The sequence below is a fragment of the Lineus longissimus genome, chromosome 4 (assembly GCF_910592395.1).
Source record: "Lineus longissimus chromosome 4, tnLinLong1.2, whole genome shotgun sequence".
Classification (NCBI taxonomy): Eukaryota; Metazoa; Nemertea; class Pilidiophora; order Heteronemertea; family Lineidae; genus Lineus; species Lineus longissimus.
Genome location: NC_088311.1, coordinates 12,481,483 through 12,498,871, shown reverse-complemented (window position 1 = coordinate 12,498,871; position 17,389 = coordinate 12,481,483). Strand labels below are relative to the sequence as shown.

At 39.9% G+C, this 17,389-nt stretch overlaps 1 protein-coding gene across 3 annotated transcripts in view; it reads left to right on the top strand.

The window, feature by feature from the left end:
* LOC135485868 (ras-related protein Rab-10-like) overlaps positions 1-17,077 on the top strand; it is a 143,782-nt gene extending 126,705 nt beyond the window's left edge. For all 3 annotated transcript variants that reach the window (XM_064768205.1, XM_064768206.1, XM_064768203.1), the window contains exons 5-6: positions 3,663-3,764; positions 5,727-17,077. In XM_064768205.1, coding sequence (XP_064624275.1) covers positions 3,663-3,764; positions 5,727-5,804 — 180 coding nt within the window. In that variant the 3' untranslated portion in view covers positions 5,805-17,077. The remainder of the gene's footprint in view (positions 1-3,662; positions 3,765-5,726) is intronic.
* Positions 17,078-17,389: the final 312 nt, after the last annotated feature.

The window sequence follows — 17,389 nt, the reverse complement described above, 5'->3', positions numbered from 1 at the left end:
CGATTTTGGGCCTGACCCGAAATCAAAGATGGCCGCCAGCCACCATCTTAGATTTTCGCATTCCGCTCGTTAACTGGAGAACCGGAGGTCCAACAGTCTTCAAACTTTTGTGGCGTAATGGTCTATGGTAGGGGAGGTTCCCTATTGATTTTGGGCCCGACCCGAAATCAAAGATGGCCGCCAGCCACCATCTTAGATTTTGGCATTCCGCTCGTTAACTGGAGAACCAGAGGTCCAACAGTCTTCAAACTTTTGTGGTGTAATGGTCTATGGTAGGGGAGGTTCCCTATTGATTTTGGGCCAGACCCGAAATCAAAGATGGCCACCAGGTCCCCGACTTGGTGATTTGTATTCCGCCCCGTAAATTAAGAACCGAGTGAGTGACAGACCTGAAACTTATGTGGTGTTATAACCTAGTGTAGGGGAGGTTCCCTATCCATTTTGGGCCCGATCTGAAATCCAAGATGGCTGCCAGGCCCGACTTGGTTTTTCGCATTCTGACCTGTAACTCAAGAACCAAGTGAGTGACAGACCTGAAACTTATGTGGTGTGATGAGGTTGTGTAGGGGAGGATCCCTGTCGATTTTGGGCCTGACCCAAAATTCAATATGGCTGCCAGCAGCCAACTTAGATTTTGGTATTCCGATTGTTAACTGAAGAACTAGAGGTTTGACACACTTCAAACTTTTGTGGTGCAATGGTCATTCAGGGGATGCTCTCTATCAATTTTGGGCGTGTTCCAAAATCCAATATGGCTGCCAGCAGCCAACTTAGATTTTGGTATTCCGATTGTTAACTGAAGAACTAGAGGTTTGACACACTTCAAACTTTTGTGGTGTGAGCGGGGGCATACATTCGCAATTTGCCCCAATTGCATTATATATTTCTAGTTTCGAGTATTAGTCTTGGCTTGGGTCGATTATTTACCAACCATGTTGACACCGACAATCTGCCGTTCGTTCAAGTTGGGGTACCGGTTATGGCCGCGCTGCTCGGCTAGCATGGCTGGTAGTTCATGTAGTTCGTCTAGGCCTAGTGCAAGTTGCATGCCTGGGCCTACTTTTTGTACAGGGCTAACAGATGATGGCGGGCGTTCTTCAATTTCATGTTCAGTGACAGTGCCAGTCGTGGCGCAACCCGGCCGAAGGCGAAGAACAACCTTGTTGATCCCTAGTACTAGTACTAGTAGACAGACCATCAATCGTCTATTTCGCACTGTTGTATGCCGAAGTCCAAATAACACAGAGTTCCTTGCATAGACCATGCCAGATACTAGTAGTGTTTAGTTTATTTTGTGATTTAGTTCAAGCATTATTGAAGAAAAAAAAATGTCGGAATCATCTGGTACAATGCACTGTATTGGATTCATTGTTTTGGTATGGATACATTTATGTGTCCAGACCTAATGAATTAAGTTTGTTGAAGAGATAACTTCGACTACTGCAGACACCCTAATTGGATCTCTTCAGATGTGTGTTAGGTTATGTGTCATGAGCTGAGAATCATAATAGTTTCACATGTTTTGATACTACATATGTAAGAATCTCTTTCTCAAAATCCGGCATTGTCCAGGACTACATCATTAATTTTAGGCGGGGGGGGGGGGGGGTGCAGGTTTACTGATACTAGCCGGTAAGGCCACTTCAGTTTTTTAGGCAGGAGCCAGCACTAGACATATATCATACTGACTGATAGGAATATTTGATGAAAACAATTCAGACAATTCTAATTAGTGGAAAATAAGAGGTGAACCCTTCTGATTCTCAGCTCACAGCATCACAGTCAACAATTGTAATCATTTGCTGACTTGTCATGTACATAATATAACTGATTAAGAAAAATCATCCTGAACCACTGTATTTTCCTTACTTTTGTCTTTTCAAGATATTGTAAAATAAATGAATTTTAGTTTAAATTAAGTTAGAATTTGTATCATTTTATCGTAAACTGCATGGTTCCAACTTGCATGTTACCTGGTTAGATATGCAAAAAAAATTCATTTCTAATTGGGTTCTATTTGATAATCTTCTAGGGAGGCAAAGTATCATGTGGGTTTTCTGAGGTTTCCTCTTCCGATTAAAACTTAGATAAATATTTTATCTTGCATTTTCTTGTGTTTGGACTCTGTCGCCTTTCTGAAGGTATAAAAAATTAAAAGAACACAAGAAATGAATTTTCTGGTCTAAGTATCAAATGAGTCTTGGATTTTCTTTGGTTGTGTCCGCAAAGATTTTAGAGACACATTTTATCTTGGACTTTCTTGTATTTGAACTCTGCTAAAAAATAAGTCGGCAGATAAACAAAAGAGTATCAAGTGAGTCTTTGGTTTTCTTGGATTTTCTATGCAAGTATTTTCCAACACACATTTTGTCTTGGACTTTCTTGTATATGAACTTCCAAAAATACCTCCAGTCAGAAAAGCAAAGGAGTATCATGTGAATCTTGGATTTTCTTGGGTTTTCTATGCAAATATATTCGAGCAAATTTTGTCTTGGACTTTCTTGTATATGAACTCTGCCAAAAAATAAGTCAAAGTCAGAAATGCAAAGGAGTATCAAGTGAGTCTTGGGTTTTCTTGGATCTTCGCTGCAAATATTTTAAAGACATATTTTGTCTTGAACTTTCTTCTGTTGAACTCTGCAAAAAAATCCCATTCTTGGGTGTTCTTGGATTACCTTCAAAAAAGATAAGTGTGTCTTGGATTTTCTTGGATTAATTTGGACCGAAAAATACGAGTCAGAATTGTCTTGGGTATTCTTGGCCAGTTCTTGGAATTTCTTGGATTAACTTGATCAGGACAAAAGTTGTCTTGGGATTCCTTGGGTTGTCCTAGGTTTTCTTGGGTTGTCTTGGGTTTTCTTGGATATTTTTGGGGTATCTTGGGTTTTTCTTGGATATATTTTCCTAAGGGCATGCAGTCATTATACAACTACAGATGTGGGAGAGAAGTCACTAACCCAGTGGAGACCCTTATTGTTTGAGAAATAACAAACATTATCAAAAAAGGATATTAATTGACCGAATATGACGGATCTTTTTAATGGAATCTCAATTTCCAAAGTTTTTGAAATTTTCTATCGAGAGAAAATGTGACATTTTTGCTGGATAAAGTATTACAATTTTCTTGTAATAGTGATTAAACATTTGGGGCCAGGGTAATCATTGGGGCATAGTAAAATGTGGAATGATTAGCCTGGCACGGCGAGGGTGTGCTGTGTCCAGGAAATGGCGGTAGATGGGTTGTTCTCGGGCCGGGTTTCTCTAGCGGACCGATATCCAAGTTCGTCACAATAAGCGATGATATAGGTCTGTATGTTCACTAGAAAAAGATGCATGTCAAAGTGTTGAAATATGTAATGAATTATTTCGAGATGGTTTATGCTTTTTTAGTGACATTCCGTGCATCCTTCCCATGTTGTGGTATCTTAGAGTCCTAGCCAAGACGATGACCCATATTCGCCTATGGCTTGTATAAATATATACAAGTTCGAGTCATTCTCATCCTTGTGGAGCATTTTGTTGCACTTGAAAGCACAAAGGGGGGGGGGCAATCAAGTTAACTTTATCTTAACGAAACCAGTAATTCATGTTTGTAAGATGATTAGTACATGAATATATCTATATCATATTATATGCAATCATTCAGTCATTGTTTGTTTCAGATTGCCCGAGAACATAATATCCCATTCCTAGAAACAAGTGCAAAGTCTAACATCAATGTAGAAAAAGCGTTTTTGGATCTTGCTACAGCTATTTTAAATAAGGTAAGCTCATAAAGTGTGTTGTACTTGCATAAATAAATAATCCGTGAATGTAAACTTAACCACTAATATCAGAGAAGCTAAACATTCCTGATTCTGTCTGATCAGTTTATGGGTGGACTAAGTTTTTATCCACAACATTTGTGAATATTAGCCCTATTGAATAAGTAGCTCTTGAAATTTAACAAAGAGGCATAAAAATGTGGCAAAGATAGCGTGCCAAAATAGTATAATTCAAGAGGATCTGTCATTTTCATCTGGTGTAACAGTTTGAAATGTCCTTGACTCCTTGGATAGTGTGTCCTGAAGACCAAGAATTCTATTGTGCTCCTTTAGGAGGTAAGGTTCAAATGTGTTCTAGTCACTTGGAATATTGGCTAGTGGTTCCTAAACCCCACTTATCTGTTCAGGTCTCTTTGTCTAACCTGCCTTAGTCTACCCAGGGGTATTAATGGGTACCGGTAGGAAATGCTGAGGTTGTGCCAATTAAATAGCTCATCTGAGTTCCAATGAATTTTGCAGGATAGACTGTGGTACAAGTGTAACCTCTATTATTATAAGCAGTCTGTTGAGGTGCCAAGTTGAACCAGGGGGCATCAGAAGACTGCCAGGCGCCCTGCTGCCTCCAGAAGCATAGTGCATATTTTTAACTTGTTAAACATTTTAGCCTCCAAACGTACTATTTCAGCCTCAAAAACTCCCTTATAGTTCTGAATTAGCTGTCTATGCCAAAAAATTGAGTTTAAGTTTGCCACACACTGCAGCGCAATGAATGAAAGAGTTATTGTCCCCCGGAGCTTGTGTAGGGGGACATGGTATTAGTACATGGCACCAACTTTGTGCTCGTTTCAACCCTACAGCTTCTAAACGACTCAAGCAATTTAGTCGATATTTGGTGGAGGGAGTGAAGGACATCTGAAGATGTGTCCCACTAAAAATCATCCCGGTCACATTCTCCATTTGGCCGCCAGGGGGCCAAAACCAAAAACACATAAAATGCTTGAACTCGCTTAATATTCGTCCGATCTTTACCATATTTTTATGGTAGACTAACCTAACATAGATACACGATATATCAACCGGGTTTTTAGTTTCATTCACTTTTCTGCCCTATAGGGGGCGCTTCCTGAAAATCATGAAAATTCTCTTCCGCTCTGTAACTTCTGAACGACAAAATATTTTGGATTGAAATTTGGTGTGCTGATAGAGGTTGGGCCAAAGGTGTGTTGCGTCGAAAAATCTGCCGAGTTTCATTCTCAATTTGGCCACCAGGGGTCCAAAACAATAAAAAACAGTGTTAGAACTCGCTTAATATTTCTCCGATCTTTACCAAATCTTTATGGTAGACTAGGCTAACAAAGGTACATGATATATCTCTCGAGTTTTTAGTTTCATACATTTTTCTGCCCCATAGGGGGCACTTCCTGAAAATCATGAAAATTCCCTTCTGCTCTGTAACTTCTGAACGGCAAAATATTTTGGCTTGAAATTTCGTGTGTCACGTTACTGGGGCACCGAACTGAACCATAAACTTCAGTCAATGACAGCCAACAACACCACACAGATTCAAACTACACATTTTTCAAAAAACACCCAACAGTGACGGGGGACATTCAACGCTATGCTTGTTTATGTAATCCTTATGAAAATAACTGAAAGAACACAGCTCTTTGATAAAAACACAACTTGTTCTCTTCAGACCTGGACTCTGAATCCTTGAAATGACGCAGGTCACAAATCACAACAAACCCACAGACTCCCGCCGTTGAAATTAGCATTCACTACGTTTTGAAAGAGTTCTAATTGCTTTAGGATATCAAGTTCTAGCTAAAATGGCGGTACCTATTGTCCACCCTTAATTCTGGTTGCAATATATCATTGCAATGTTCAGCTCATCCAAATGACGAGTTTATGCAGCACTTGACTACATGTAGATCCATTCAACTATGTACTTTATATTTTCAGACGCCGGGAAAGGATTCCAATGAAACACAAGGTCTGCACATAAATAAACCAGAATCGAGAAGCTCTAAATGTTGCTGAAAGTAAACCACTTTTAATTTATGGATATTATGGACTTCATGCAAATTATTTACTAAAAAGATAAACGATTATATATCCTTGTATATTTATCCTGTGCTCTATATTTGAGAATGTGCATTAAACGGGCTGTATAATGCTTTTTTGATCTGTCGATTTAAAGTGTATCAACTTGTATGTGATGGATCTAACTGATGGCCACTTCACTATTACTGTTTTACGGTCATACTGTTCTGTTGGGTTCCTGTTTTGTTGATTGATGCTAATTAGGCCCTGTAATCACGATGCACAGTCGGTAGCCCATACTGTAATGGAGAATATATTTCCAGTTACACAAGACGTGCTGGATCTTTTGTGACGGGTGAAATTAAGGCGAAAAGGAGTGCCTTGCATCCTTCTAAAATTTGGTACCGTTTTTGGTTAGAGGGTCAACTCAAAATATTTCTGGGATGTTCATTATTTCACCATGAGCAGGTGTCCTTCTTGGCCTCAATGAGAAGTAGAAATACTTGAGATATATTGGTTGGCCCATGAAGAATATCTCGTTGGTAAATATCTGATTTCTGAAAACAGAAATCGACACACAATGTTTAAATTGTAAGTACTTGGATTTATGTCTGTTGTGTTTGCAAACAATAGTAAAATATTTGCTATGAAAATTCTTACATGTATAATACTGTAGAACAGAAAATTATCGCGGTGTTACATTTTCCCGAATATTGGATGATGGACGTGTTTGTGGCAGAGTATTTTCACGATTCAAGGCAATTTTTTTTCAAAAACATTAGAATATGAAGAAGAGCTCAAGACGCTAGCGCCAAGTATGACATTAAGCCTAGAGAAAACCAAAAACTACATTTAAGTAGCCCATATTCATTTAGGAGGAGCCATATTTGTGTTTGCTGGAGACTTTATGATACATGTATGTGCTAAGGGATCATCTCCTAATTATTCGCAGGCGAATAGCAACGAAAATCGTTTTTTGGCCTAATTCAAGAAACAAAGTTTCGTTTCTGGCCAATAAATTTGCTACAGAATCGTTTCGTTTTTAGTCCTGAACTTGAAATGAATTTTCGCTGCGTGTCTTCAGAGCTACAAAATTGTTGAAAAATCACTACAAACAGCGCAAAACGATTTTGGCAGCGAATTTAGCATCGCAACACTTCCAAAACTTAAAATGTATCATTTCGTAGTGCAACAGATGCGACGTTCACATGAAAATTACGGTTGGCTGATTATTTTTGGCTCCTATACTAGGCCCGAATCCTACCATTTTAAGAAGAATCCCCTCTCTGTATCCCCTGCCAGTATCTATCCAAAACAGCCCATTCAAAACGATTGAAAATAATCCTCTAGTCCAACCACAACCCGGTAGTCCGGGCTTCGCTGCCCGTCCAAACAACACAACACAAGCTCAAATAACTGCAGCGTACAATGGGACATTGTTTCCAGAAGAATTTGAGTGAACTGTGAAGACAAACACGTGGGATTATATTTACTATCTACAACTACTTCTTTCGTTAATTTCTTATTTTTTTGCTGTCAAAGCATGGAAGTTGAATGACAAGCAGGCGATTGCAAGCAGCCTATCATTAATTGACAGGTGTCTACAGATGTCATGACCACCAGCGAAAGCTGATTGGTCAAAGCAACAGACAGCTAAATCGCTTTCCAAGATGTTTCAGCGGCATGTCTGAAGATCAAAGCCTGGATCACAGAAAGTTTTGACATGGATAAATAGTCCTACATGTTTTATAGCGGTGGGTCTTTTGATGGGTCGAAATTGGATCCAGCTGACTCCATTCTAAATCCTCACCGATTCTAAAGATAATATGATGCAGGTGGTTGACCCCAATTCCAAGTCGTAATAAAAGTTAGCGTGGTAAAAAGTATATGGGGAAGTGAAGATTCTCGATTGAACTGGATGTGACGATGCGTATGATTTTTGCGGAGGCCGCCATTGTTGCATTGTTCATGTTGTTTGGAAGTTGGCGGTTTTCTAGCACTGAAATTGTGCGTTGGATTTTAAAATATGGTGATATGTGGAAAGTTTAATGCTGTTGGGAGCATTGGATTATTATCTTCTAGGTTGTTAACTTCTGCTACTCACTTAGGTTGTCCAAAATATTCCTGTGTTCGGCATTAAATAAGCTTTCACTCAGCGCCATTATTCGTGACACGCCTGCCGTTTACAACAGTGTACAATGTAATATTTTTTGTCGCCGGCAAACAATATTCATTTTCAATCATTGCAAATTTGCTATCATCTCTTTATTTTCATTTTTACCTTGATTCGATATTTGTTTCAGCTTGATAATTGCAACAAACTCTTTGCACCTTTTGCAGCAACAAATTCCGAACGATTTGAAAACAAATTTTCGTTGCTATTGGCTATTTTTGCGAATAATTTGGAGATGATCCCTAATTGTGGTGTGTGTAGGTGTTCTCTCTAATAACCGCCTCGTATGGTTTACCATGATGAATTGAACTGGCGATATTGAAACAGAATTCTTGCAAATTTTTTAGGAGTATAACTTTCTCTCAAAATTTGTGAAAATATTCCATACAAGAAATGTTCTGCGGTAGATGATACTCATTACTTGAAATTACTTTGTCAACAAATGTTATCACAAAAGCAGATTTGTTGTCATATTGTAGATGATGTCGTCACCTCAAAATATCAGAAAATTGGATTTTAAGCTCACCTCACCGTGGCGTCCGTCGTCGTCTGTTAGTGGAGCACGTTTCGTCACCGCTAGGGCTAGATGGTAAAACTTGGTGTGATGGTAGCTTTGGGCAATATGCCCAGACGTGTTTTTCTTTTTTTCGCGATATGACCTACTTTCTGGCCTCCAGGCGGCTTTCTTGGAAATTGGTTTTTTCCCTTTTGGAAGCTAATGGTTGTACGTAGAGTGACAAAATGTTTATGGTGTGTGTATCTAATAAGGTCAAATGATATATCACCCGGGTTTTTGATTTGACCTACTTTTCAAGGTCACAGATGTCAAAGTTCACTAAATCACTGATTAGTGGCCTGTTCATTTCCATTTGAGCTAGAAGGTTCTAAAGTTGTGAGGACATATATCAAGGGACCCTCTATTCTACTCCAAAAATTTGCCCCGCTCGGTCTTCAAATATGGCCGCCAGGCGGCCATCTTGTAAATGTAAACAATGTAAACAAAGTATGATTGAAACTAAATTTCATGTGATTGTATATCTATATACTCTCTACAACGTCCCTGATTTTCAGTCAAATCCAGTGACCAATATGGCCGCCAGGCGGCCATCTTGAAAATTAAACAAAGTCCTATTACTCCGAAACTGATGATCGGATTGCAACCAAACTTCATGTGATTATGTATCTTTGTACTCTTATCAATATCCCTAATTTTCAGTCAAATCCTATGACAAATATGGCCGCCAGGGCGCCATCTTGAAAATCCAACGAAATCCTATTACTCCTAAACTGTTGAACAGATGTCGACGAATTTCCATGTGACATGTACACTCTTCAATAACCCTGAAATTTAGTCAACTTTATAACCAAAATGCTACAGTTAGATGGTACCGGTTATTTTCTTTTGTGCCATTGAGCCAAGAAGAAGAATGTTATTCAATGGAATCAAAACTGGTGAAACTAGCCAGAAACTGTTCTCCCCATATCCACTGCAAATGACATGCATTACATTACCCAAGGTGAGCTCAGGGTCCCTGGATCGTTTCATTTGAGATTTAAAATGAGTTCTCTGTCCATTTAACCCTACCGCGCATTAAGACATTTTTTTCAAATTTCCCGCTTTTAGCACAACTTAACCAAGCTTATGACGTCAGTATGTACTCGGATCATTCTAGCAGGAACTACTGTCAATTCCATATTCACGATATATTTTTGTCTTGATTTTGGATGTTTTTTCTTGGTTTTCTTATCTATCTGCAGAGTGTGGTCTGGATGGCATCCAGTTCCGGTTCCGGCATGGGCTGAATCACGCCTTTTCCCACAGAAACCTCTATCAGTGCATGGTTTGACTGACGAGGATGTTGGCTGCAAGGATGTGATAGAATTATACTGTTATCAGAAACTCATCAAACATATCAGTATCACCCAAGAGTATATTTCAATTTATGTCATCCCATTTCTGACTGCATGTAGAGCATGAAGAGCATGTGGATTGTTCCAGGATATTAGCCTTTTTGTGGTCTGAGTCAAGTTCTGGATGTTCGAATACAATTCCATCCGTATAGATTTAATTTGTTTTGAATTGCGTCTCCACTAATCTGACTCGATACTATATGAGAATGATCGGGTCTGTAGAAAAGTGCTCTTCCAGTCATCTTTTCATCAGGTCTTCCAGCTTGGATTTTTTGGCTGTCGATGACCAGAAAGAATCCATATCTCTTGGTAACTTCGTCTCCGATGATATGTTGCTGTAAAGCACTGACTTTTTTGTGTTCATCTGAGTCTTTGTGGTAGCATTGTATTTCTATCACATCCTAGCAGCCAATGGACTTTGTGAACTTTGCCTGGCTCGGGGGGATTCGGAGACAAGACACGATTTATCTCAATCCATAATCTGGTTCAGGTATTAAACCGTGGAAATCATGGAATGGAGACAATGGACAGCTTGTTGTACAGTCCAGATCATAATATTTCAGCACCTTCTTCATTCAATGTCTCCCAAATTAGTGCACCAATTCCAATGCGGTTTTCAGGATATTATCAGAAATCTTGACGCAATGGTCCCGGAACCGCCGACAGGCGGCACCACCTCACGACGAAGGCTTTTGCGGACCGCTTCCAATGGTTTCATAAGTCATATTCCTGGTTGTGGATTTCGACCTCCAGTTATCTATGATAGAACCCGCTCCAATCGGTTTAACCGCATGGAATAGTTAGCAAAATAATTTTCAAGGTAGTTTACGGTGAAAAGGAGCGTGGGTTGACTTAGAAGAAAAAAAGGATTTTATCGGTGAATATCAAAACTGATGACGCGTCCGAAATTGTGAACTGATAATTTTTAGCAAGATCCGATGACGACGCAGACATTGCACAATTTTGTGACGTTCCACCACACACGATTTTATGACGTTGTACACCTCGTGTATGCACGTGTATGCTCATGTCATCGTGCGGTAAAATATGACAGCCACGGCTGCCGGTACTTTCGGTGTTTGCGCCTTGTAACTGGTAAGTTTGTGGAAAGAGCCATGTTTCAAGTGACATAAGCCATTAGGAATGCGTGTGTATTCTTTAGGCGGCTTGTAGTAATTAATGACACCGAGCTTGAAGTCAAGTAAGTAGTACAAGTGTGGGCCTAGGCCCGACCGGCATCCGCTCTGCTCATTTCATGATTTGGTGAACGATTTGAAGCAGCCGTATCATACCCAAAAACATTCACAAGTGCAATGTTTCATGCCAGAAAGTTCCACAACATGACATGCACCAAACTTCTTGCAATTATGACGTCAGTGCATACAGCACATTCCAGTGCCCAAATGCAGCAGGGACAAAATCACATCAATGCATCCTTCTTCTCGTCAACCACAACTGTCCGATATTCCACGACATTTCTATCTGAATGTGAGTACAAACAGAACCAATCAACTTGTATCCGCTTCATCCATTTAACATCTGCAGCACAATGTGAGAGGACGCATTGCCTTCATAAGCAATGCATCCTCTCACCTCTCACCTCCAAACCTCAAACTGTCCAAATAAAACTTTCCCTTTTTACAAACTCTACAACAAAACTGAATGTCAGTATAAACAGCTCCTAATCAACTCATATAACCTTAAATCACTTTACATGTGCAGTATCGTGTGAGAGCTTCCACATCATTAAAGCCCTATGATCACCACAGGAGAAAAACTATCCACCATTGCCACCCCAAACCCACAAATACAACCCTACAAGTCGAGAACACCCTCCATATGGCCAAACTCACTGCTCCTTACTAAATAAGCTCAAATAACCAAACCCAGCTTGTTCCGAAAACTCTGGTTTTCTATTTGAACATTATAGCAGGAATGCAAATGCATGAGACTTTCATTATTTAATCAGCCAATTAAAAACCCTTAACAAAAAAGCTTTATTATTTCAAACTTATATTTTTCACTAGAACGACAGTACAAAATGCTAAGAATAATGGAAAAAAATCATCTAAAATCGAACGAGCGAAAGTGGAGATGAAGCAATTTAACTTTTTATTAAATGAAGGGTGTCACTGCGAAAAGCATGTATTCTCGTAAAAACATGCCACTTTAATAGCAGTGAATGCGCTGTTGAAAAAAAGCTCTATCTTGATTATAGTCGTACTTCCACCTATCAAATCCCCGTGTCTTTTGCGCTTACACCTATGAATTGCCATGTCTAAATAGACCCGTGTGTCAAATCCCCGTGTCTATTAGCCCCATCGAGCTCGATGGGGCTAATCGGGGCTAATTTAGACCCGTGTGTTCAACACAGGTTTTTTGATAGGTGGAATCTGAATAGCCCCGGCAATTGCAAGTTCTAAGACCCGGCGACAGATGGCGCGCTGTAGTTGCCTCGGTATTGCGCATGCGAAATTCCCCTCCAACGGGAAAGAAACACAGGAGAGCTCCCTACCTACAGCGCACCTGTCGCTGGGGCTATTAACCATTATCTAACACCACACTGATAGGTGTAAGTGCGCCCCGGGTTTTTTGACACACGGCGAAGACACGGGTCTTGAAAAAACACGGGGTTTTATGATAGGTGGAACTACGACTTATTACTCGTCCGAATTTTAAGGGTTTTTTTTGTCAGTATTCGTAGAATTTTGTGTTTTATCATGGAAGCAAAAAATATTTCAAAAAAAGTTTGACCTAAAAACGTTTTTTGTAAGGGTTGTTTAAATGGGCGATAACAGAAAGACGCACTCATGCATTCGCATTCTTGCCTTAATTTGTAATTGGGAAACAAAATTGCGGACAATATCCTGAAAACTATATTGGAATTGGTGTACTAGATACGGTACAAGATATTGCATGAAGTAGGTGTTGATATTAATATGATCAGGACCTCAGAAAGTCAATGACAGTTTATCTACCACCGACAAGCCCATATTCGTAGGGCATTGTAATCACTTATAGGCCTATACAAATCAACTGTTTAGGAGGCCTTGCACTTTATACACAAGAATATGAATTCCTGATGGAAAATGAATGTATTGTCCCAATGAAATTCCATCGTGATTTACCAGATGACACAGCTTTGAAATGCAACTGCGTGAAGTGTGCTACTCGCTCCCGTCCTTGTAGAGGAAAGAATGGTCTATGCTGTATATTCTGTCAATGCCAAAGCAATGGCCAAGGTAGTCAATGCAGAAATCCAAACGGGGTAATTCCAACTAATTAAATTGCAATGTTAGCGATGGGATAGAGCTACCAACTTTGACTGTGCCCAGTGGATACCACAGTATTCATCAAATTAAGTTGAAAACCTTGATAGCGTATCATATTGTATGTAAATGATAAGGTCGGCTATTGCTATTAAAAAAGTTCTTGTCACTGGAAAACATTTTTCTTACTCCTCCTAGCAACACTTTCTGATATACTGTCGGTGTTTGGTAGACAATAAAAGAAGATGAGACCATTATTATTATCATACCATACCAATTTGCGTAATGTTATAACTTTTGACGATGCAACTAGGTCCTATATTGGATTATACCATCATACTGTTCATGCAATTAGGTTTTATTGGCTTCCTTATCCCTAAAACCTATCGAAAAACACTTTTCTTTTTTCTTCTAGCTCAATTCTAAAGCAAGAAAAGCCTCATTTGAAGGTGCGGTGGCCATGTTGGATTTCACAGTGATCTAGTAATTTTTTACACTGTCACTGGAAATTGTTTTAAAATATTCCCTGACCCCAATTACCTAGAGAAAGACAAACCTAAATTCAACCCTATAGCACCATCATTTAGGGAGTTCTACTGGATTTAATGAAATGGCGGCCATGACCCCATCTGAAATGTCTACCCTATTTTTGGCTCCCCTCGTGAGCCTGTGCGCTGATGTGGCATCCGTCGTCGTCGTCCGTCTTCGCCGTATATTAGCACAGCAGGTTTCGTACTGATGTACCCTTGGGACCTGGGGCGATTCACACAAAATTTTGTTCCAAAATTATTCTTGGTTTAGCCAGTAGGCAGGGTAATTAAAAAACGAAAAAAAACATGTATTAGGACCCGTGATTTTGGTCAGAGTTTGATGACATTTTTTTTGTAGGTACTCCTAGCAAGGATACATCATATATCATACAGGTTTTTTATTTGACTTACTTTTCAAGGTAACAGAGGTCAAAGATCCCTTAATCACCGATAGGTGGCCCGTTTCGTTTCTATTTGAGCTAGAAGGTTCTAAACTTATTTGGACATGTTTCTAGGGACTCTCTATTCTACCCCAAAAATTTGGCCTGCTCAGACATCAAATATGGCCGCTAGGTGACCATCTTAAAAATTAAACAAAGTCCTATTACTCTGAAACTAATGATCGGATTGCAACCACGTTTCAGGTGATTATGTATCTATGTACAAGGCTTGAAATAACTTCCTTAGGGCTTGGAGCAAATTTGCTCGGGAATATTTTTTATGGGTAGCAATTTCTGTCTCTTGGGTAGCAACTTTTTTGTACAAAGTAATGGTAAAAAAACTTAATCTCCAATGGGCACATATTGCTAATATAGGTGATGGTGATAGTCTTCGTGTGCATTGCGCTATTCCAATGCTTCTTCACATTATTCCATTTGAGACTGGAGCCAGAAATTCCCTTCACAAAGTTCCCGCAAAAGTTCTTCATCGGTTTCACTGAATTCACATGTTACCTACACAATTTGCAGTGCAATTCTGTGACCTTTCCCCCCATTTACTGATGGGAAATCCATCGTTTTTTCTGATCAAAATCCGCCATCCAGCCAGCTACTGTCGATTCCATGACGCTGGCCATGTTGAATAGCAACCACGCGGGCATAAATAATGCTCTGCATATAGGCCTGTGCACTGTGCACAATTGCGGTACCTGGAGCAGAGGTTGTGTACGCGACGGGGCTGACTCAATGGTGTAACAGGGGCTGTCTCAGTGGTTTGAAATTGCTTAGCGCAGTTTTGTATTTCACTTTTAAAGCATGGGTCGCCAAATCACAATTTCGTATTGCAAAATGCGATGCGATGCACCTTTTTTTTAGCCTTGTGTGTACTCTTTACAATAACCCCAATTTTCAGTCAAATCCGATGACAAATATGGCCCCCAGGCTGTCATTTTGAAAATTCAACAATTCCTATTGCTCCTAAACATTGAAGAGTTGTCAACCAATTTCTATGTGACATGTACACTCTGCAATAACCCTGAATCTCATAAACAATATGGCCACCAGGTGGTGGCCATCTTTAAAATTCAATAAAATCTTTTCATGCCTTAACTAATGATTAGATGTTAACCAATTTTCATGTGACAATGTATCTATTTTACTCTTTACGATTATCCCTGAAATTCAGTCAACTTTATAACCAAAATGCTATGCTTATGTGGTACCGGTATATCATCTTGTGCCGTTGAGCCGAGAAAATGAGTATTATTCAATGGAAATAAAAACTGGTGAAACTAGCCAAGATATTGAAACTTAGGCCTCGGTTATTATATTATTTGGTTTACCTTGAAAGTAACCCAAGGTACGGAGGCGAAATTAAAAAAAACATAACTTTTGGCTCACCTGTCTTAAGGACAGGGGAGCTATAGTGATAGCACGTCGTCCGTCGTCCGTTAAACAATGGTGGCACGTTTCTTAATCGCTTGACCTAGAAACTTTTAACTTAGTGTGTGGGTCTCTTGGGGCAACTGTAACTTGCATACCGAGATTCGGTGGGATTTGATTATTGTTCTGGCATATAGGGGGCGCTTTGTGAAAACCTTGTTTTGGCCATAACTCCTGAATGCTGCTAGCTAGTATGATGAAACTTTTATTGTGGGTTCATCTGGTGATAGTGCATCACGTGTAGTACGGGTTTTTGATTTGACGTGCTTTTCAAGGTCACAGAGGTCAAAGTTGGAAAAATCCAAAAATGTGGCACGTTTTGTCATTGTTTTACATAGCAACATCAAAACCTGGAAAAATGTGTGACAGGAAGACCTTCTCAGGGGCACAAAATTTCAGCCCGTTCCAACTTCAATGGCCACCATTGGGCCTGACCCAAACGGATCCAAGTGCTATAACTCAAAAGCAATTTGATCTAGGGTGTTCATATTTTACACATTACCTCAATATGACATCGAAGCGCATGCCAAATTTTGGCACGGTCAGATTTTAAATTTGACCACCAGGTGGCCGGACACGAAAAAAGGCCTAATCTAGCTAATGACTCATGTCATAAACACAGCTGTTCCCCATCTGGCCTAAGTTGAGAAAGAAAGAAGAGTCAAAAAAATTATTATAATTCTGTCAACACTTATGACAGAGGAAACAATCTTTGATTGATGCCGGGGATTGATGTAGGTTCCGTAAACATTCGCTATCGCAGTGTCGCTGTCTATTGTTAGATGATGAAACTAGAGAATGATAGTTTTCTGTGTCTGCCTAACCCTAGCCCTAACCCACCAAAGCCTACTTTTCAAGGACCACAAAATAGCGTATGTTGGCTGATGTCTACAGGTGAGCACAACGGCCCTGGCGGCTTCATTTTCAAATTATGGGCCTTAGGTCGACACGGCAGAGAAACCAACTAATAAACCAACTAATAAAAAAAGCGTATGGCATTAATGCTGACTGTACTTTTTGCGTCGAATCGCATGTTTGTTCCTTTGATATGCATGCCCTGCATGTTTTGCTGCTTCAAGCTTTTGTTCTGCTGCTGTACTAACCACTGCACTAACCTGCAAATTCTACTGTTAGTTGTTCATTTGTTGGTTGTGCATTGTATACTGCAAATGACATGCATTAGATCACCCGAGGTGAGCACATGGTCCCTGGACCATTTCATTTTTAACTCTCCTAGGGGTGCCCTACAAGGATCAAAAGTCAAATTTAGGGGGTATCTGCTTGCACACAGGGTCCCCCTGAGCCCCAGGACTATTTTGGATTTCCTATACTTGTTTCTTTTTTGCTCCGAATTCATATTAAAATGAAAACATTTCTCACAGTTCTGGGTAGTAATTTCTGAATTTAATGTTCTAATGTTGAAATTACATTGCCCTGTCGGTAATCTGGGGGCACTATTTGAAACCGTATGTATTTGTATACAAATATACAAGATCACGTTCATTGAGTCGTGTCTCTGCTGTCTGTTTTGGGAAGTTTGCTGGAAGATTCTCGGATTATGGTGTAAGTCAAGGAGGATACCGCGGTGTTGTCATATCACGTGATCACATCCAATATTACTGATCGCTATGGCCAATCAGAATCAGTCTACTGACAGCACCAGCACTGAACGCATCTCCACGTCTCACTGTCTGGTGCGCTCCTGTACATATACTTATATACTTGGTTGGTATCCGGCCGCCATCGCCACGCCACTGAATTCCAGACTACAACTCAAGAACCCCTTGTTCGGCTGACTTGAAATTTTTAGGGGGTGCAG